Source organism: Peromyscus maniculatus, chromosome 13 (assembly GCF_049852395.1).
Source record: "Peromyscus maniculatus bairdii isolate BWxNUB_F1_BW_parent chromosome 13, HU_Pman_BW_mat_3.1, whole genome shotgun sequence".
NCBI lineage: Eukaryota > Metazoa > Chordata > Mammalia > Rodentia > Cricetidae > Peromyscus > Peromyscus maniculatus.
In genome coordinates, this window is record NC_134864.1 from 31,298,454 (window position 1) to 31,319,553 (window position 21,100).

The 21,100-nt window shown below is 40.4% G+C and overlaps 2 protein-coding genes and 1 non-coding gene across 7 annotated transcripts in view; 1 reads left to right on the forward strand and 2 right to left on the reverse strand.

The window, feature by feature from the left end:
* The window catches only part of LOC102903543 (uncharacterized), a 125,460-nt gene that overhangs the window by 10,539 nt on the left and 93,821 nt on the right, over positions 1-21,100 (forward strand). The window lies entirely within an intron of this gene.
* Positions 4,372-21,100, reverse strand: part of Clul1 (clusterin like 1) — a 29,665-nt gene continuing 12,936 nt past the window's right edge. For 3 of the 5 annotated variants that reach the window (XM_076549924.1, XM_076549923.1, XM_006990336.3), the window contains 3 exons: positions 11,133-11,347; positions 6,211-6,392; positions 4,377-4,585 (listed from right to left, as the gene is read on the reverse strand). In XM_076549924.1, the coding sequence (XP_076406039.1) occupies positions 4,483-4,585; positions 6,211-6,392; positions 11,133-11,347 (500 nt within the window). In that variant the 3' untranslated portion in view covers positions 4,377-4,482. Of the gene's footprint in view, positions 5,472-6,210; positions 6,393-11,132; positions 11,348-21,100 lie in introns of all 5 variants that reach the window. The other 2 variants (XM_076549926.1, XM_076549925.1) reach the window with 2 other exon arrangements.
* Positions 18,327-18,445, reverse strand: LOC121822149 (5S ribosomal RNA). The gene has a single exon (XR_006063170.1). It is a non-coding gene; the product is annotated as a 5S ribosomal RNA (ribosomal RNA).

Sequence of the window (21,100 nt, forward strand, 5' to 3'; positions counted from 1 at the left end):
ATGTGGGAATGTGATGTCTAGAACCCCAACTATTAAAGGAACTAACCAGTTCCCCCAAACACCAATTATTATTAGTGTAACTATAAAGAAAATTATGACGAATGCATGAGCGGTTACAATTACATTGTAAATTTGGTGAGCTGGAGAGATGGGTCAGTGGTTAAGAGAGCACACTACTCTTGCAGAAGAACTGAGTTCAGTTCCCAGTGCCCTCAATGTGGGCTAACAACAGCCTGGAATTCCAGCTCTAGGACATTCAGTGCTCTCTTCTGGCCTCCATGGGCACCTGCACTTACACATGTACAAGCATACACACACACACAGTTAAAATAAATTTTTAAAAAAGAAAAAAAAAGCAGGCCATGGTGTTGGATGCTTTTAATTCCAGCACTTGGGAGGCAGAGGCAGGTGGATATCTGTGAGTTTGAGGCCAGCTAGCTGGGTCTATATATCGAGTTCCAGGACACCCAGGGCTACATAATTGAGAGACTCTGTCTCCAAAAAAAAAAAAAAAAAGAAAGAAATGAAGGAAGGAAGGAAGGAAGGAAGGAAGGAAGAAAGAAAGAAAGAAAGAAAGAAAGAAAGAAAGAAAGAAAGAAAGAAAGAAAGAAAGAAAGAAAGAAAGACATTTGTAGAAATGATAGAACATAAACACCCAGGTGATTTAATGTTTATTTTAATATACAGATTGCTACTCTATCATTCAATATAGTACATAGTTACACCTTATTTTTAAAATGGACTTTCATTTTAAACTCAATATGACTAGTCATTAGTCTGCCATTCAATGTAAGTATATTAACAGCCCTTCATAACACAGGGCTAACATATTTTCCTGTAATTATGTTTACTGTAATTAGTCTGAATTGTATCTTAGGATTTGCAGGTCTCAGCTAAAGATTGTTGGATCCAGGATATATTATATCTTACCCTTTAAACAAAATCCTCAATACTCAAAATAGTAATTTTTTTTTTAGCTATAGTCTTAGCGTTTTTGTTTGTTTTTGCTGGAGTAAAAATTCAGAATAGGTAAATGTTCTTGGCTTTCAGAAAAATTAATGTATTACAAAGTAATGGTAAACCTACATATGTGAATATTGTTGGTGCATGTTAATTGTATAAAATAATGGGCTTCACTTTTAAATACATATGTAATATACTTTGGTTCTATTCACTCCCTATTACCCTTTCCTCTCCTCTTTCTCTGACATCCTTCCTCTTCTCTGATTGTCCCCCTACTACTTTCATGTCTTCCCTCCACTCCTTTTTCTAGATTCAAGTATGGACAGTCTCCCCCTTTCAGACCTTTTAGTTCTTTGAGATAGGATCTCATATAGCCCAAGCTGTCTGAAATTCTCTATGTAGCTGAGGATGATCTTTGACTCCTGAGCTTCCTGCCTTTACCATGCCCAGCTCTCTCATATGGATATAATTAACTTTATCATTTGAAGAAATGATCACAGTTCCCATGGCTTGCTGAACCTGAATTTTTATGGTATAGCTCAGTGGCAGAGTATGTGCTTGACATGCTCAATACACTATGTTCCATCCTCAGCACTTAACAAATAAAAATAAGATGGTCTCTTCCTCTTATGTGAAACTAAATTCTACATACACTCAGCCCTTGTCTCGTAGACTTCTGTTACTCATGACCCACTCTCCTCTTTAAAAAAATGCATGCGTATTTTTCACAATGATGGTAAGAACCCATCAATAAATGCTTATTAAATACTCAAGATATATAAGACATTGTGTTACAGTCTGTAATTGTGGAGCCTGTGATAGTGTGGAAATAAATAAATCACTGTAAAGGGCAAAAGGGCCTTGTGCATGCAGATAAGCACTGGAGAAGCCAGGAAAGTTAAACACACAGCTTACCTCTCCAATGGAATGAGGTGAGTAGCTGCTCTTCCTGGAATGCGAGGAATGATGCAGTTTTACAACCTGGTGAGCCTTTGCTGTCTGAGGAGATATGCTTCACCTGTATGTCCCAGAATTTATGATTTTACTTATCCCTGCCTTTTCTTCCTAAATCTTGAGCATTGCTTTTAGACCATAAAAATCCACCCTTATGAGAGTTGTCTTTTGTACTTTACTATAGCATAAGTGATTTCTTTGTTATCTTGGGATCTTAGGGCCAGGCCAATCTTGACTCCCATAAGCATTACGTTTACCTCAGTCGTTCTCCCTAGACCCTTATTTCAAGCGTTGTTTCTAAGTCAATAAGAAACCATCTTACAGATGAAGTCATGTGTGCTTTACTAAGAATGTCAATGTAAACATGTCTTAAGCTTTGTTGTACTCACTGGAATGAATTAATTGTTACCTGAATAGGCTTTTCCAAAATTGTGCTATGCTTAAATATGCTTAAAGTAAAATGATCTGGGCCAGATACTAGAAGTTCTGGTCTGGCACTAGTTATAATAAAATCAGGCTGAGCCAAGTTTCATTCTTACCACACCCTGATCCACCCCCCCCCCACTACTGTAAAGCCTGCAGGATAATCACCAGATATTATAAACTGATAAGAAGCATCCAGAACCAGGCATGCTGGTGATCGTTCCAGAAGAATGTTCTAAATATGTATTTTTCACTCAATAAAATTCAAATTTATGTCCTAGCAAGCTATATACCTGTATTTAGAACACTTAACAAATGTTTGTGTGATTGAAAAATGCCAGGGGGACGTCATATTTCCTGTTTGCTTCTTTAGTTTCTTTCTTGGACCTTAGGCAGGAATGAGATCCCAATGTACTAATCTTGTCAGAACACTGACAAATATACCTACCATGCTTATTTGATGCAAAAAGCAGAAATTCAGTTAAATAAGCAAGCTCAGGAGAGTGTTCGTTTTTCTTTCTCTCTTTCTTTCTTTTCTTTCTTTCTTCCTTCCTTCCTTTCTTTCTTTCTTTCTTTCTTTCTTTCTTTCTTCCTTCCTTCCTTCCTTCCTTCCTTTCTTTCTCCTTCCTTCCTTCCTTCCTTCCTCCCTCCCTCCCTCCCTCCCTCCCTCCCTCCCTCCCTCCCTCCCTCCCTCCCTTCCTTCCTTCCTTCCTTCCTTCCTTCCTTCCTTCCTTCCCTAACTCCCTCCCTTCCTTCTTCCCTCCTTCTTCTTCTTCTTCTTCTTCTTCTTCTTCTTCTTCTTCTTCTTCTTCTTCTTCTTCTTCTTCTTCTTCTTCTTCTTCTTCTTTTGTGTGTTTTTGAGACAGGGTTTCTCTGTGTAGTTTGGATGCCTCTCCTGGATCTCACTCTGTAGATCAGGCTGGCCTCAAACTCACAGAGATCCACCTGTGTTCCATTCACCTGTACTTATTGCTTTATTTGTGCCATCTCCAAAGAAGTGACAGTTTGGACTTAGATCTACTGATGTTTCAGTTCCTAAGCAAAGGTAGTACACTGAGCCTGTCAGGAAACCCTCTGTCCCTATTCTAGAGACAGAGACAGACACTAGGGATCAGATGGGCTACTTCAGCTCCTCAGTGCAAGTCAAACCTTGAACAGACGGTGGTGTTGAAAACAGGAAACACCTGAAAGTACTTCACCTGACCACCATGCCCCAAACAGTGGTTCCCTAGCTCCTGCCTCCCTGAGCAGTTGGTCCCTACTCAGCCCATTCAGGATCATTTACCTTTGCACAGTACCCTCCCATTTCTTTAGCTGAGTTGGTCTTTGCTTCTAACTAAAGAAAAAAACCCAAACTCCCATAGGTTGGAGGGGTCCTGATGTAGGAGAGGCTGAGTAGGACTTCTCAACATCCTCCTAGTACCGTGGCACTCTGTTCTCACCAGAGTCTCCTCTGCCATCTCCTTCATTTGATTACATGAATATATTGTTAACTAATTTTTTTTGATAAATGAAGGAAGAAGAAAAGATTGGGGGAGAGAAGTGGTAAGGAGAGACAGAAAGGAAGAGAGAATGGAAATATATGTAGGTCAGAACTTTCTCCCTCTTGGAAAGTGAACAGCTCTCTCCCAAATTTCCCAGAGTCCACTTATATGAACTCAGTAATCCAGCCTTCCACTACCTGTGTGTATGTATTTGTGTGTGTGTGTGTGTGTGTGTGTGTGTGTGTGTTCTCTTATGTGCTTGTGTTGTTCTTTCTGCTGGAAAGAGCTATTCTGAAACAAGATCTTGTTGAATTCTTCATTTTCTCCTCCCCAGTACATGGGTCCTGGGTCCTAACCTAATATATATGGAGAAGATGTCAATTGGCTGACAAGAAGGGCCTCCAAATCTCAGAAGGCCTGATTTGATCCCTCATGGATTCACTTGATGGAAGGAGATAATCAATTCTTACATGTTTTTCTATGATCTCCACACCTACTACACATGTACACACAAAAACACAAATTAATTGATTAAAAAAACTTGGAGACAAAGACATGAGAGGCAGTTTATCTGGTATTATTGACTTTAATTATACATTGATAGTGGCATACTAAAAAGATTCCTTTTGAATGGTAATTTAGAATTAAAATTTGATAATTATTTAAGATTAGCCATATTCCCAAGATCTTTGTGTCTTGTTTGTTTGGACCAAATGCCATAATGGTCATTGTGTGATGTGGAGCAGTGAGTTCCACTTCTCCTGTAAATTGATTTACATCAGTTTGAGATCATTTGGCCTTGGACTATGCCTCAGGTTCTTTTACCATAAAATAAGGGGAAAAAATACCTCAAAAATGGTTCATAATAGACCTGGCCACAGTAGTTGGCAAGTCCTTATTCAAATTCTATAAGTAATTTTTTAAGTTTCATAAAGTATACTGAATGGATTTGGACAATATCTGCCTAACCATGCTCTTATTTTTAGATACTGATTAGTGTAGCTGGAAGATTTCATGTGTCTTGGCTTGCTGGTGGTCGGGACAAATCTCTCCCACTTGCATCCCCCAAGTAAACACACAGAGGCTTATATTAATTATTAAGCGCATGGCCATGGCTCAAGGTTTTTGCTAGCTAGTTCTTATATCTTAAATTAGTCCATTACTACTAATCTGAGTATTGCCACATGTTCCTTGGCTTTACCTGCATCCCATTACATGTTGCCCTTGGCTTGCTGGTGGCTCTTCCAGCCTTCTTCCTGTCTCTTTATTTGAATTTCCCGCCTGCATCTAAGCTGCCTTGCCATAGGCCAAACGGCTTTATTTATCAATGAATCAGAGCAACACATATTTGCAGCATATAGAAAGATATTCACCCATCAGATTAGGTTCATTATTTTACTGTTCAAGTATAAATCTTGAAGGGGACTTTTCATTATATTTAGACTTATTCTTTACATTGATTCTTTCAGCTAATTTAGATTTATTCCTTATATTGATTCCAGAAGTAGAATGATGTGAAAAAGAAATTGTATGACTCTGGATGCATAGTTAAATACCTTTCGAAAAGGCAAAGCCAGGCTGGATATGATGGATCATGCTTGGAGGTCAGTCAGCCTGGGTTATTCAACAAGGGTCTGTCTCAAAAACCTTGGGAAAAATAATAAAAAGTAAAACCAACTTATATCCCTACTGATAACATAAGTTTTCAAGTCATCCATAGGTGCTGTGGAATAATGCTTTTGTACACTGGTTTAATAAAACACTGATTGGCCAGTAGCCAGGCAGGAAGTATAGGCAAGATAAGCAGACAAGGAGAATTCTGGGAAGAGGAAGGCTGAGTCAGGAGATGCCATCCCACCGTCTAGGGAGCAGCATGTAGTGGCACACAGGTAAAGCCACGGAACACATGGTGACATATAGAGTAATAGAAACAGGCTGAGTTTAAGTGTAAGAGCTAGTCAGTAGTAAGCCTGAGCTAATAGCCGAGCAGTTTTAATTAATATAAGCTTCTGTGTGTTTACTTGGGTCTGAGTTCCTGCAGACCTGGTGGGACACAGAAAACCTTCCAACTACATATGGGTCTCACTATATAGCCCTGGCTGGCCTGGAACTGGCAATGTAGATCAAACTAGCCTTGAACTCACAGAGATTTGACAACTTCTTCTTCCCAAGTGCTAGGATTAAAGGTGTGTGTGTGTGTGTGTGTGTGTGTGTGTGTGTGTGTGTGTGTGTGTGTGTGTGTGTGTAACTTTCTAGGAACATTTTACACAGCTTTTTAACATTGGTAAATTTGATAGCTCCTACCTAATTCTTATATTTCTGTTATTTCTTGTTATGAGTCACCTACCCTGTCAGCAAAGGTTTTCTAATCAGCCATTCTGCTTACCAAGTTTTAAAATGTCCCTTAAAATACCGCAGAACTTTTGCTAGCACATAGTCAATGACATTTACGCTCTCAGCACTTTCTTCAGAACTCTGGAGTGAGAAGTTAGAGGAAGGCAGAATGCTTGAGTCTACCATCATGTCATCCTGTTTGGAAGAATTTCCTCCACGAATGCTTGGAATTGCCTGAAGAAAAAGAAGAAGAAGAAGGATTATAGAGTAAAAAGTTTTCCATATCCTACTACACATTCAAAATTAATAACTCAGGCCAGAGTTCCAGGAAAGGCGCAAAACTACACAGAGAAACCCTGTCTCAAAAAACCAAAACCAACCAACCAAACAAACAAAAAACCACAGGCCAATGAAATGGACCAGTGGAGAAGGATGCTTGCTGCTGAACTCGACAATTTGAGTGAGGTCCCTAGGCCCACATGATGAGAGGAAGGAACCCACTCCTACAAGTTGCCCTTTGACCTCCATGCACATAAGGGCACCACTTATCTCCAAGAGGAATCAGAAAACCCAAGTGAGCTGATGAAATGTTTAATGAATATTATTGTTTATCCTATTGACATTAATGTAGAACGCCAAATTTTGTAATTTTCCTAAGAAATTTACACTTTATGGTTTTATGTGTGATTTTGGCAAGAACTAATCAAGTAGCATGTACATTGTATTCTCTCTCTCTCTCTCTCTCTCTCTCTCTCTCTCTCTCTCTCTCTCTCTGTCTCTCTTTTGTCTGGTTTGATTTAGTTTTGAAAAAGAGTCTCACTACATATTTTGGGTGACCTCAAACTCACAGTCCTGCCTCATCTCTGAGTGTCACACTTACAGGCATGTGCTACCGTACCTGGCTTAATTAGTCTCTTAGTAAATTCCCAAGTGCATATAATGTATTTTAAAAAACATTTTGATGGAACTAAACTTTAAATTCAATTTGATGTAGTCTTAACAGAACTATTTAAGAAATGCTTTTCAATAAATTCCTCTACCAAAAATATAAAGGACAAATTAAAATAACAAATTTAATAGTTCTATTTTTTGTTTGTTTGTTGTTGTTTGAAACAGGGTCTTGTATAGTTCTGGCTGGCCTTGGGCTTGCTATATAGCTAAGGATGACCTTGAACTCCTGATCCTCCTACTACCATTTCCCAAATGCTAGGATTATAAGTGCATGCCACCATACCTGGCTGCAATTCCAGTTTACAAGGGAATAGTCTGAGTAACTTGTTCACTTACTTGCCTTTTAGTAAATATAATGCATATAGGAAACTCCATAAAACATTTGTGCCTAGTCTAATACATAATTGTATAGTAAACTGTAAATAAGAAGGGGCCATAACTTTCTTATTTGTTAGAATTTGTGAAGTACACAAGGCTTCTTTTCAACACTTGCAGGTCTATGATTTGCACTTTGCTGTCCACGATGAAATAAGGGCTGCTTTGAGAAGAATGGCTTGTACAGGCAACTCTTTATAGTTTAGCAAAGTGGCTGGGTCCACTGATTCTGGAGCAAAACCCACTCTGCTTCCCATAATGCTCACTCTGTGTGAGCTGATACAATCTGTCTTCTGTGCCTCCTCTGAAAATTGGGGAACACAGTACTCTTACCTGCTGTGGTTTGGGTGTGATTTATCCCTTTGAAAACTCATGCTGGAATTTGATTCTCAATGTATTGTTACTGAGAGATATTGGAGCCTTTAGGAGGTGATGAGATCTCACTGAAGTGAGTTACATCTAGAAGCACCGTGTCAGTTATTATAAGCACGGGCTGTAGGTTGTTAGGAGGCAAATCTGGCACCTCCCCTCTTACCACTCCTCAGTCTCTCTCACACAAGCTCTACTTCCACACTGCTGGCTTCTCCTTCCTAGCATGCACAGAGCAACACATGACTCACTCCAGAAGCTAAGAAGGTGATCTTGGACTCCCCACTCTCCAGAGTTGTGAAGTAAATAAGCCTCGTTTCTTTGAAAATTGCTCAGTCTTCCATTTTTTGCCTCCCTTCCTTTTCATCCCATCTGCCTCACGACCTGTGGTGCTAGCAATGGAGCCCAGATCTTCACACACACGGGGATGGGGTGGGACAGTCGTGTTATGCAGCCCTAGCTAGCCTGGTACCTCTTACATAGCCCAGCCTGAACTTGAACTCTCTGAAATTCTTCTGCCTTGGCTTCTAGCTGCTGAGATTACAGGTGTGCACCACCACACTGGGCTTGTTTTGATTTCTTGAGACAGAGTCTTCCGTGATTGAGGCCAGCCTTGAACTCCTGATCTTCTTGTTTCCACCTCTTAAAGTGCCGAGAAGATTACATACAGGCATTTGCCACAACACTTTTAATGTGTTTATCATGAGTAGCTAAACTTAGTTTTCAAACTACGCTACAATTTGCAGATTGACACAGACCACAAAACGTTAGATTCCCTAAAAATAGGCTGAGGTCCCAATGTGAGTTGATTACTAAAGGGATCCTCTCAGGTAAAACTTTTAGGAGGATTAGGAAAGCAACCTGGGGGTCTGGAGAGATGGCTCAGTGGTTAAGAGCACTGGCTATTCTTCCAGATGGACCCAGGTTTAATTCCCAGCACCCACATGGCAGCTCACAACTGTCTATAATTCCAGTTCCAGGGAATCCAACAGCCTCACACAGACATTCTTTTCTTTTTTTTCTTTTTTGGAGTTGAGGATCGAACCCAGGGCCTTGCACTTGCTAGGCAAGCCCTCTACCACTGAGCTAAATCCCCAACCCTCACAGACATTCTTACACGCAGAACACCAATGCACATAAAATAAAAATAATTCTTTTTAAAAAGGAAAGCAACCTGGAAAAAAAGGGGGATGCTGAATAAAAACATTGCTACAATCCACCTCTAGCTGCACCTGGATCCAGCAGAGTTCTAAAACACAGTGGCTAGACCAGGAGCTGGTAACAGGAACCCAAGATGATTGACCTTGATGTCAACTTTATTGGGGCTGGAATCAACTAAAAGATGTGCCTCTTGATGGGTCTATGATAATATTTCCTGGACAGATTAATTGTAGGGGGAAGACCCTCCCTTTGAGTGGGTGGCACCTTCCTGCAGCTGCCCTCATATGATGAGATCTGAGGGGAAGACTGTTCCCTTTCGCCTGCCTGCCTTCACTCCCTTCTGGTGAGTGCATCCGCCCTATTGCTGCTGCTCCTGCCCACACTGCAGCTGCCACAGCCACTGCTATCCTCTGCTGACATCAAAACCCAGCTGCTTTAGCTTCCTGTGTGGAAATCCAGGAGTCCTCCATGCCTTCAACACTAGAAGGATGCTGCTGAGGTGTCTATCCTAGTGGACTGAGTAGCTACCGGTTCTCAGCCTCTTGAATATGCAGACCACCATTGTTAAACTACCTAGAGCATATCATGTAAGTCAAATTAATAAATCTCCTTTGTAATATTTATTTGCTCTATCGTTTCTGTTTCTCTCGAGAGCATCACACACTACACAGAGCATTGCATATTTAGTTGGCTATGCCCCGTGCTTCTTGTACCCTTCTATCTCAGTGCTAACCCCACAGGAATCAATGTAGCACTTATGTATAACTAAGGAGATGTGTGTGTGTATGGTCATAGGCATGTGTGGCTCAGAATGAAAAGCCAGCTGTTGCTTTATGCAGCAAAGAGTTAATGATCAAATGTGGGAGCCATAGCTTAGGTGCGGTTTAAGATGACAGTATGTTTTTAGATGGTATTTCATTTTAAAACCCTTTTAGGTCTACTTTATGTGTATGGATGCTTTGCCTACATTATGCCTGTGTACCAAGTGCATGTGCATGCCTGATGCCCGAGGAGGTCAGAAGAGGGTGTCAGATCCCCAGGAACTGGAGTTATAGATGATTGTGAGCCACCACGTGCTTCCTAAAAACCAAACCTGGATCCCCTGTAAGAACAACAAGTGCTTTTAACCACTGAGTCACAACTATTTAATTCTCCAGCTCTGATATTTAATTTTTAAGGTGCCTTAGTTTATTACATGAAAAATAATTAAGTGCTATAATTTACTTTTTAAAAAACTATGGCATCTCACTGGCTTTACAGACAAATATTTTAAGGTGGCTTCCAGTGTTCCCGTCTCACTGGAAAAACTGAGGCCTAGAAAGGTTAAAGACCTTTTTCAATCTTTCTCAGTTGTTAAGTTTTAGAGTCTAATTTGGATTTTTTTATTTAATTTGCGAATATGGGTATTTTGCCTAAATTTATGTCTGTACATCACATGCGTGCCTGGTTCCTAAGGAAGTCAGGAGAGAGTATCAGATCCCCAGGAGCAGTAGTGAAGGAAGGTTGTAAACCTCCTTATGGTGCTGGGAATCAAATCTGGTGCCTCTGCAATAACAGAAATGCACTTAGCTTCTGAGCCATTTCTCCAGCCCCTGATGTCTAATTTTGAACTCTACTTTACCTACAAGTCTTCTTTCTTAAGTCTATATTAGCCAGTTCAAGGTGTCACTATCATCTACAACCCTATAACTATGGGAAGAATTAGTCATTTTAGATTAAAATACTTTCATATTTTATTACCTCATCCCCCTCAGTATAAGGACCCAGAAATGCTAGGCAAATCCACCACTAAGACACACTTCTAGCCCTTTATAAGTTTTTATTTTGTTATATTCTGAGACAGGGTCTCACTAAGTTGTCTAGGCTGGCACAGAGCTCATTATGTAGCCCATTCAGGCCTTGAACTAAAGATCTTCCTACCTCAATCTTATGGGTAGCTAATGTAAAAGATTGAGCCATCTTTCTAGACCATTAACTGCATTAAGTTAAGCAGGCTTGGATGCAATCACAATGGAGTAATGTGTATTCCTCTGGAACTTGTTTTCAAATTCAGCTGTAATCAGTAAGTAACTAGCAGAATAGAGGTAGCACGTGTTATTTCTGCTCTGGGGTCCTTACCTTTGTTAAATTAAAGATGTCCTCTGTCATTGGGTTATGGCTTGCTAGTTGAGATACCCATCCAAACTGCTCTCGCATCTTTTCCATCAGATATGTGGTGTCTTCCAGATGATACTGGGCCATCCAAACAATCTGATCATATTGCTGATTAGATAAATTGACTAATTTCAGGGCCTCAAGGAATTCTATGTGTAGTTCAGGTACATCAGGGCAGTCTATAAAGGAGGTAAAGAAATAATGAAGAAGCAGTCCAGGAAACTTGAAAGTGGATGGTGTGAGCTTAAGACCCAGAGCTCTTAGTTAATGCTTGTTGTTTGTAGTAAGTAATGTTGCCAGCATCACTTTCAAATGAGACCTGGCTTAATTAATTGTTAATTATATGGTTTTATGGAGCAGAAGTGGATGAATAAAGAAAAGACATTCTTGTTAAAAATCTTACATGCCGGCTGGGCAGTGGTGGTGCACGCCTTTAATCCCAGCACTTGGGAGGCAGAGGCAGGTGGATCTTTGTGAGTTTGAGGCCAGCTTGATCTACAGAGTGAGATGCAGGAAAGGTGCAAAGCTACACAGAGAAACCCTGTCTCAAAAAACCAAAAAAACAACCAACCAACAAACAAAAAAACCCAAAAAAAACCTCACATGCCTACTGCCTATATTTTAAGGGGACAGTGTTTGAGGTGTGTCTCAGGACTAGACTGGACAGTGCAAAGTCCTGTTAACCATTAGCCCTTCTCCCAAAAAAACTTGACTAAAGCAGAAGCCTCTGCTTTGTCCTTTCCACAGCATTCTCTCCATCCCGTCAAAGGGGGAAACTTAAACACATAAACACAATACAAGTGGAGGTGTGAGTAAAAAGAAATCTTTATAGTAAATTTACTTAAGATTGGGACAAAATGAATAGTAAAACAGTGAAAATCATAGCTAGTGATGTTTGGAAAAACATTTTGTCTTACATGTATCAAGTATGATATTATAATTATAGCTATGGGATTACTCATAGAATAATTAATTGATAAAATGTATGACAGTTGCCTTTGTTTTGTTTTTGGTAAGGGGGGGATGGGTTCTCACTTGATAACCCAGGTTGGCCTGGAACTTGGCTATGCCAATCAGATTGGTCTTGGTCTTGAAATTCCTATCCTCTTAACTCTGTCTCTCAAGTTCTGGGACTACAGGCATATGAACTACTATGCCCTCCTCAAATAGTTTTCTGCTTCTGTGTTTTGTAATAGCAGAACTTTGAGGAAAATAAAACAAAACAAAACTTAAGGCACTGTCTTGGTTAGGGATATTATTGTTATTAAACACCATGACCAAAAGCAATTTAGGGAGGAAAGACTTTATTTGGCTTACAATTCCACATCACTGTTCATCATTGAAGTCAGGATAGGAACTCACAGTGGGTAGGAACCTGGAGGCAAGAGCTGATGCAGAGATCATGGATGCTTACTGGCACCCTATAGCTTGCTCAGCCTTCTTTCTTAGAGAACCCAGGACCACCAGCCCAGAAGTGGCCCCAGTGGGTTGGGTGCTCCCCTCTGCACTAATTTAGAAATTTCCCTGGAGGCATTTTTTCTATTAAGGCTCACTCCTCCTTGATGACTCTAGTTTGTACCAAGTTGACATAAAACTAGCCAGTACAGGCATTCAGCTAGAGAATGGATAAATTGTGATATTCCAACACAGACCAATATACAATGATTGAATTAATGAATGTGAGTAAAATATTTTTCACTTGGATAAATCTTACAAACTAGACCGAGTGACATAATCACTAACATATTAAGACAAATTATACAGGGCTATGGGTAATAATCCCATATAACCCCAGCATTTAGGAGACAAGGCATCTAGCTCTCTCTGAGTTTGAAGCCAGCCTGGTCTACATAGTGAGTTCTAGGCCAGTCAGGACTACAGAGTGAGGCTCTGTCTCAAAAATAAAGAGAGGATATTCAGAATTTGGAAATACGGCAAAATAACGCTGCATGCTCTTCCAATGCTGTTGTTTAAGACTCCCTCTTCATGTCTCTAGGAAAATGATCCTTTGTTGGGTTTATAGTATTGAATAATGCTAGACTCTATGATACTAGATAGATGAAAATTATGGATTGAAGAGTTTTAAATTGCTTTTTCTAGCAAAGATGTGAATGGTTTTTCTAATAATAATTATAATTACAAAGATTATACTCTTGTATACAAACTAGCTATACGCCTAGTTTTGCATTCTTATTTCAGCATTCTATCCTTGGTTACAAGTACCTAGCTCTTTGATTTTGGTGGGGATGGGGAGGTTGTTGGTTTGTTCATTTGTTTTGAGATAGGGTTTCACTCTGTAGTCCAGGCTGGCCTGAAACTCTGGCTGGACTAGAAGTAGTGGGTTCAGTTTATTTATGTGACTTTTAAAAAAAATTTTCATTTGCTTTGTGCTGTCCATGAGAAAACTCATGATTTTCTAGCCTTAGCCTCCTAAGTGCTGGGATTACAGGTGTGTGCCACCGTACCTGGTTCATCAGTAATAGTTTAGATTTAAAATTACAACTTGCAGATGTAAAATTTTCAAACATAAAACACTGTTAAGTATGGTGTATATATGTGTGTAATGTGTACGCATACATGCATATAGTATATAAGTAAATATGTAAAAATAAAGACATAAATACTAAACCTAAATTAGTCATTTGCATCTACTTTTTTTTTTTGAGACAGTGTTTCACTATGTAGATGAGGCTGGCCTTGAACTCACAGAAAGTCACCAGCTGGAGCTTCCAGAGTGCTGGGATTAAAGGCCTGACTCAGCACACCTGGCTGCTGACCTTGACCTCTTCTCCTCCTGTGTTGATGGGATTATAGGTGTGTACCAGCACACCAGTTCTGCAATTCTGGGGATGGAACCTAGGCTTTTGTGCATGCAAATGAAGTGCTCTACTGGGTTGCATCTCCAGCCACCCCACCCCCCGTTTCCTTCATTTACTTATTTTTTGTCTTGGAGCAGGGTTTTATTAACTGTCTTTATAGAGCAGTCCAGCCATCACATGCAGCTGCTGGGACTCTGTTATGCTGGACGGCTCTAGCTGGGGCACTGCACGTGGCCCTGGTCCTCTCCATTTCCTTTTGAGGGGATAAAAGGAATGTGACCTGGAGGAGTGACATGGTTAGGTTTCATCTGCTTTAGTAATGTTTAATCCTTACTGTAGGTGGTGGGTACATGGAGTTTCGTTATTCCCTCCTTTATATTTTTGAAATGAATTGCTTTTTAAAAAATACATTTCAACAGTATGGGAATCACATTGGGACATCTGTTCCCTCCTATTTTATCTCTGTGACAAACAATTTATATTGCACATTTGCTGCATTACCTGATATATGCCACATCTATTAATTCCTATAGTTAGGATCTAGAATATTTTCCAAAGACCTAACTAAGACTTAAAGGCTTGATCCCTAACCTAGAGGTAATGGAAACTGTAGGAGGTGGGGCCTAGTAGAAGGCCTTTAGGCCATTGGACCTAAAGGGCTCTTTCTTTCTCCTTTTCTCTCCTTATTCATGAGGAAAGCAGCTTTGCCCTTCCACCGTGTTGGGCTGCCTCATCACAGGCTCAAAGCAACGGGCCCAACCAATCACAGACTGAAAATCTCAATTATATAAACCAAAGTAATCTTTCTTTCTCTGTAAGATAATTTATGTGGTTATTTTTAATGGCAGTGTGTTGTGGAATATTATTTTACCTAGCAAAGATGTGTGACATTTCTTTGTGCTGAAGAATAGTATTTTAACTGTATAAAGGTTATGTTACTTTTGTTTATGCTGCATTTGTTGAGTTATGTAAAGATGTGTTGCATCTGTTTCACCTTGCCTGCCTAAGGCACCTGGTTGGTCTAATAAAGAGCTGAAAGGCCAATAGCTAGGCAGAGAAAGGAGAGGCGGGGCTGGCAGGCAGAGAGAAAGAATACACAGGAGGAGAAATCTAGGCTCAAGAGGAGGAAGAAGAATGAGAAAAGAGAGAATGAGGGAGACCCCAGGGCCAGCCAGCAGACATGAGAAGCAGCGAAAGTAAGATCTACAGGAAGAAGGGAAAAAGCCCCGAGGCAAAGGGTAGATAAAGAGAAACAGGTTAATTTAAGTTAAAGAGCTAGCCCGAAATGTGCCTAAGGCAGGACAAGCATTCAAAACTAATAGTCTCTGTGTCGTGACTTGGGAGCTGGTTGGTGGCCCAATAGGAAGAGCCTGGTACAGTAAAGTGAAGCTAGCACACATAGAGAGCAGTTATCAGATACATTTATACTACGTGACTCACTTTATCTGCGACAATTGGGGAGAAATTAATAGGTGGCAGGAAATACATGTAAAAAGTATATAGATGGGGTGCTTGAGTGGGATGGCTTTTGCAAGTTATCAGTTCATTAGTTCATACTGTGTATATATGGGGTGGTGGTGGGGGGGAGTGGTATTCACACGTTTGTGAATCATGAGAAGGCCAGTGGTCAATCTCAAGGATCATCCTCAGGAGCCATCTACTTTCTTTTGTTGTTACTTTGTTTTGAGACAGGGTCTTCCACTCGAACCTGGGGCTGGCCAGTTGGGCTAGGCTGGTTGACTAGTGAGCCCAGGGCTCTGCCTATCTGTGTTTCACAGTGCTAGGATTAGCACTATGCCCAGCTTTTTACATAGGTGCTGGAGATTAACCTTAGGTCTTGCTTGTACAACAACTATTCTGCCAACAACGGAGCTATCATTTCTTCTGTGCACAATCCTGCAAGTGGCTTTTACAATGTTTGAATAGTAAAAGTCACTGATACTTTAGGCAATAGCTTAGTGCACAAAAGACCTGTATGAAGTGGATCTGTTACCCCTATTTTTAAATGATGAAACAACATCTCATTCACCCAGTCAACAGTTCAGGGGGAATAAACTTCACCAGCTTTAGGTAACCAAAGTTTCAGGAATGTGGGACACAGTAGTTTATAATCAAAACTATGAAAATACTATCTCCCAAAAGTTATCCCATCAAGACAAATTGTAGATGTCAAAATTTTCTGACACAAATTCTAAGGTGGGGTAGACATTGGTTGAAGGGGAATGTGCAGAAATAGGTAAACACATTTAGTTAATGGATATTTTTTTTTCCTAAAAGAGGGGCTGCTCCTGTGAAGTTCATTGAAGAGGAAAGGGGATGAAACAGAGAAGAAAGAGAGAAACAAAAAGTATTCTCATTCTTGTCAGTAGCCCAGGGAACCCACCCTTGACAAATTCAGTGCCCCCGAGGACTGAGAAATAAGAGCCCAGGCTGGTAATACTAAGCAAAAGGGGGAAGGGAACATTATTGATGTTTAAGACACTTAGTAACTACCCAAACACTGCACTGGTTTAGTTCAGCAAACTATTAAAACCATCTTTTGCCTATTAGTTGAGCACAGTATTAGAATAAAAACCTCACTCTTCTTGAATTTCAGAGCATGCAAAGACTTAGGACATCTATGATGCTTAAGTCACAGGACACAAAGATCTGTTTCCTTAACAGAGAACATTAATCTGTAAACATAATTACCTTGAGCATGGTGTTTGGGTTTGCTTTTGCTTGGCACACGTGCCAGTCTTGAACTCCTGATCCTTCTACTTCTACTTCCTACATACTCAGATTATAAACATATGACACCATGGTAGGCTTTAGCAGGGTGAGAAATAGTTTGCTTTTGATTTTTTTGTTTTTGTTTAATGACTCTGGCCCAGGACCTCCTGCTTGCCCTTAACTGTATCCCCAGTCTAACCAGTATGATTAAATCAAACAAACACTACATTGAAAAGTTAAATAAATTTGAGAAATACTTTATAACTTTCAATATTATTTAAGGTATGTGTACATGTTTGTTTATAGTAAAAAAAATTAAAAATACAAAGAAAGGTATGAAACTCATCCTTAACATTACAACTCAGTAGTAACCTTGATTCATATTATGGTATATCTACTGGCATCTTGTTTCTAAACATTATTTTTTATTTTTAATTATGTGGGGTGTTGGGGGTGTTTATGTGCACATGTGTGTAGATGCCCATGAAGACTGGAGATACAAGTGTTGTGAGTCACTGGATTTGAATACTGAGAACCAAACAGATCTTCTATAAGAGCAGTTGGCACTCTTAACCACTAGACCATCTCTCCAGCCTCTCTAATATTTTAAAAGTCAGTGTGTATTTTATATTACCTTGGTCAAGAGCAGAATTCTGTTCTTCCTCATTTCTAAAGAGTTACGTTTGCTGAGATTTACTCACTGATGAAGGCAGAGGAAAGGCTGCAGACAGGTAGATAAAGAGTCTCTGCCGGGCGGTGGTGGCACACGCCTTTAATCCCAGCACTTGGGAGGCAGAGCCAGGCGGATCTCTGTGAGTTCGAGGCCAGCCTGGGCTACCAAGTGAGTTCCAGGAAAGGCACAAAGCTACACAGAGAAACCCTGTCTCAAAAAAAAAAAAAAAAAAAAAAAAAAGAGTTTCTGTCGATTGTACTGTGGATCTTCCAATTGGTAGGTCGGTCTTTGTTTTGTGGTCTTTGTTTTGGAGGAAGTTGAGGGTACAAGAGCTTTTTAACTTTGCAGTTAAAGAATCTGGTCTTTCCTGAGCTTTGATTTTATTAACTTGCCCCATTTAGATTTAATTGTAAGCAAAGCTTAGAATCACCTGAGATAATTACCTACATTAGATTGGCCTTTGGGCATGTCCGTGGGGGAATATACTGATTACTAATTGATGGAGGAGAGCCCAGCTCACTTGGGTGGCACTGTAGCCGGCCCCCAGACTTGAGCACAACTGATTCGGTGATGGAAGTACCATTCAGGCTGTAAACTCTATAGTAGACAGCACCACCTGCTGAAGTGTAAACAAAGACCTAATCCATCCAAGTCCATAGTTCTGGGGAACTCTCTAAATGCACTAACCTTGATTTTTAGCTTCTGTAGTTCTGCTTCTGGCTAACTGTTCTTGTTAACTGAAGTATGACAACCCAGAACATGGTTTTTGTGGTTAAAAGCTCACCCCAGCTACACAGTGAGAAAAAAAAAAAGCTCACCCCAAGAAAAGCTCAGTGGTACACCGGGATCCCAAATGCCTAGTGTAGTTGCTGGCCAGCTAATAAAGACGTTCTATTTATTTATTTATTTAATTGTTATTTTTTTAAATTTATTTTATTTTATTTTATTTTTTTAAGCCTACAGCACCCGGTATTCCCAGGCGGTCTCCCATCCAAGTACTAACCAGGCCCGACCCTGCTTAGCTTCCGAGATCAGACGAGATCGGGCACGTTCAGGGTGGTATGGCCATAGACTGACTTTCTATTTACTTAAACCCATGTTAGAGCAGTCTTCTCTGGTGGATACCTCACAACAGTGTCATCATCTGGGCAGGTGGTCCTGGGCAGTATGACAAAAGCTAATTAAGGGCCTGGAGAGATGGGTAAGAGCACTGGCTGCTCCTCCAGAGAACCTGGGTTTGATTCCCAGCATCCACGTGACAGCTTACAACTGTCTAAAACTCTAATCTGAGAGAATCCAGCACTCTTTTCTGGCCTCTGCAGGTGCCAGGCATATATGTGGTACCCAGATATCCATGCAGGCAAAACACCCATACATATACAATTAATTTTTCAAAAACTAAAAAATGAAACTAGTTAGGCATGAGGCTGGAGCTGATTATAATAGTGCATGACTTTAATCGCAACAGAGGTAGACAGATCTCTGTGAGTTCGAGGCCAGCCTGGTCTATATAGAGAGAGTTCCAGGACAGCCAGGGCTACATAGCAAGCCTCTATCTCAAACAAACAAAACGAAACAAAACAACAACAACAACAAAAAGACATGAGGCTGTGAGCAAGGTAGCAATCGGCATTCCTCCATGGTTTTTGCTTCAAGTTCTTGTTTGAGGTACTGCTCTAATTTCACTCAATGATGGTGTCTTAGTTACTTTTATATTGTTTTGATAGGAAGACATCAGGACAAAGGCAATTTATAGAAGTGTTTATTGGAGGTTTGTAGTTTCAGAGGGTGAGAGCCCATGGCCGTCATGGTGGGAAGCAGCAGGTGGCATGTTGCTGGAACAGTAGCTCAGACTTTATATCTTGGTCTACAAACAAGAGGCAGGGAGAAAGCTAACTGGAAATCACATGGGCTTTTAAAACCTCAAAGCCCATCCTCCAGTGACATAACCTTCTCCAACAAGGCCAGGTCTCCTAATCCTTCTCAAACAGTTCCACCAACTGGGGACCAAGCATTCAAATATATGAGCCTGTGGGAGCCGTTCTCATTCCAACCACCACAGATCTGCAGACTGTAATCTGCAATAAGAGATAAACTCTTTTCCTCCCTTAAATTGGTTTTGGTCAGAGTGTTTTATCACAGCCGCAGAATGAAACTAGAACAAAGATTGATAGTGAGAGTAGTAGTGTTTGCTGCGATGACTTGATGATGTAGCTTTTTACATCTTTGAACTATGTTGTTGGAGGAGTGTGGAAGATTTTGGAACTTTGGGTTAGAAAAGTGGTTGAGTCTGGGCGGTGGTGGTGGTGGTGGTGGTGGTGGTGGTGGTGGTGGTGGTGGTGGTGGTGGTGGTGCACACCTTTAATCCCAGCACTCGGGAGGTAGAGCCAGGCGGATCCCTGTGAGTTAGAGGCCAGCCTGGTCTACAGAGCGAGTTCCAGAACAGGCACCAAAACTACACGGAGAAACCCTGTCTTGGAAAACAAAAAAACCAAACCAAACCAAAACAAACAAATAAACAAACAAAAAAAAGGAAAAAAAAGTGGTTGAATGCTCAGAACTTAATGGGCTGTTCTAGGAGGAGCTTGGAAAACAGTAATGCTGAGAGAGATGTTGTCTGTGAAGGCCTAGCTTGAGAAGTTTCAGAGGGAAGTAAAGACTATGTCAAGACCTGGGATAGGGGCCATTCATGTAATATTTTGGCTAAGAACCTGTGTATGCTGATCTGCTGGGGCAAAAGAATCAGCTTTGATTAATAAGAGATTAGTGCCGTTGAGTGAAATTTTCTGTTTTATTGGGACAATTAAAAAAATTTCCTCAGAGTTAGAACATAGAGTTGGTCCAATAGGAGCAGGCTATATTTTAGGTTGCCTGGATGGTATTTATTTTGAGGTTATGAAGGGATCACAGAGAGCTTCAGAAGTTTGGCACCATATGGAAGGGTCAGAGTCTCTGTACAGAGGCAGGAAGAGGTCACTGGTAAAGGTTCAGCCTTATTTACAGGGTAAACCCCTAGGTTATTGGAGATGCCAGGACCATGAGACATTTGCCAAGGACAGCAGTGTATTTGAAGTAGAGCCTACCTAAGGCTACCATATGAATTGTGTGTGCTGCCCATAGGCCTGTTGGAGTCAGAAGAGTGAATGAGTGTCAGATGCTGGACATTGAGCTACAGGATTTGGATTCCTGATGCTGGACTCTTATTTTGCATTGACCTGATTTTTCCTGTTCCATTGTTCTTCTCTTTTGAAATAAGAAAGTATGCAACTTTTTACAACCAAGCCCACAGTTTAGAGACTTTGGAATTTTAAAGGGACATGGAATTTTTAAAGACTGTAGCTCTTTTAAAAGTTAGGCTGTGTATTATATTATAATATTAACACGAGATCCTGGGGACGAGAAAGGAAAGGTTAGAGTTAGGTTATCTAAACATTACCTTTCACTTCCATGAGAAGTTTTCCTTCATCAGTGGATTTTCCTTTTCTTTGCATCAAAAGGAAGTTGACCTAATTGGCTTATTGTCTTTCTCTTCTGTATATATTTGTGTTTCTTTAGTCTTTAATCACACATACAAAACAATTCACAGTGGATGGAATTGACGAAAGTAAAAGGAGTAGTTTACATACACTGGGTAATTATTTGTAAACTTTTATAAGGAACACCTTTGGATAGAACCAAGAGTACAAAAACAGGGCTGGGATCTGGCTCAGTTGGTAAAGTGCTTGCTA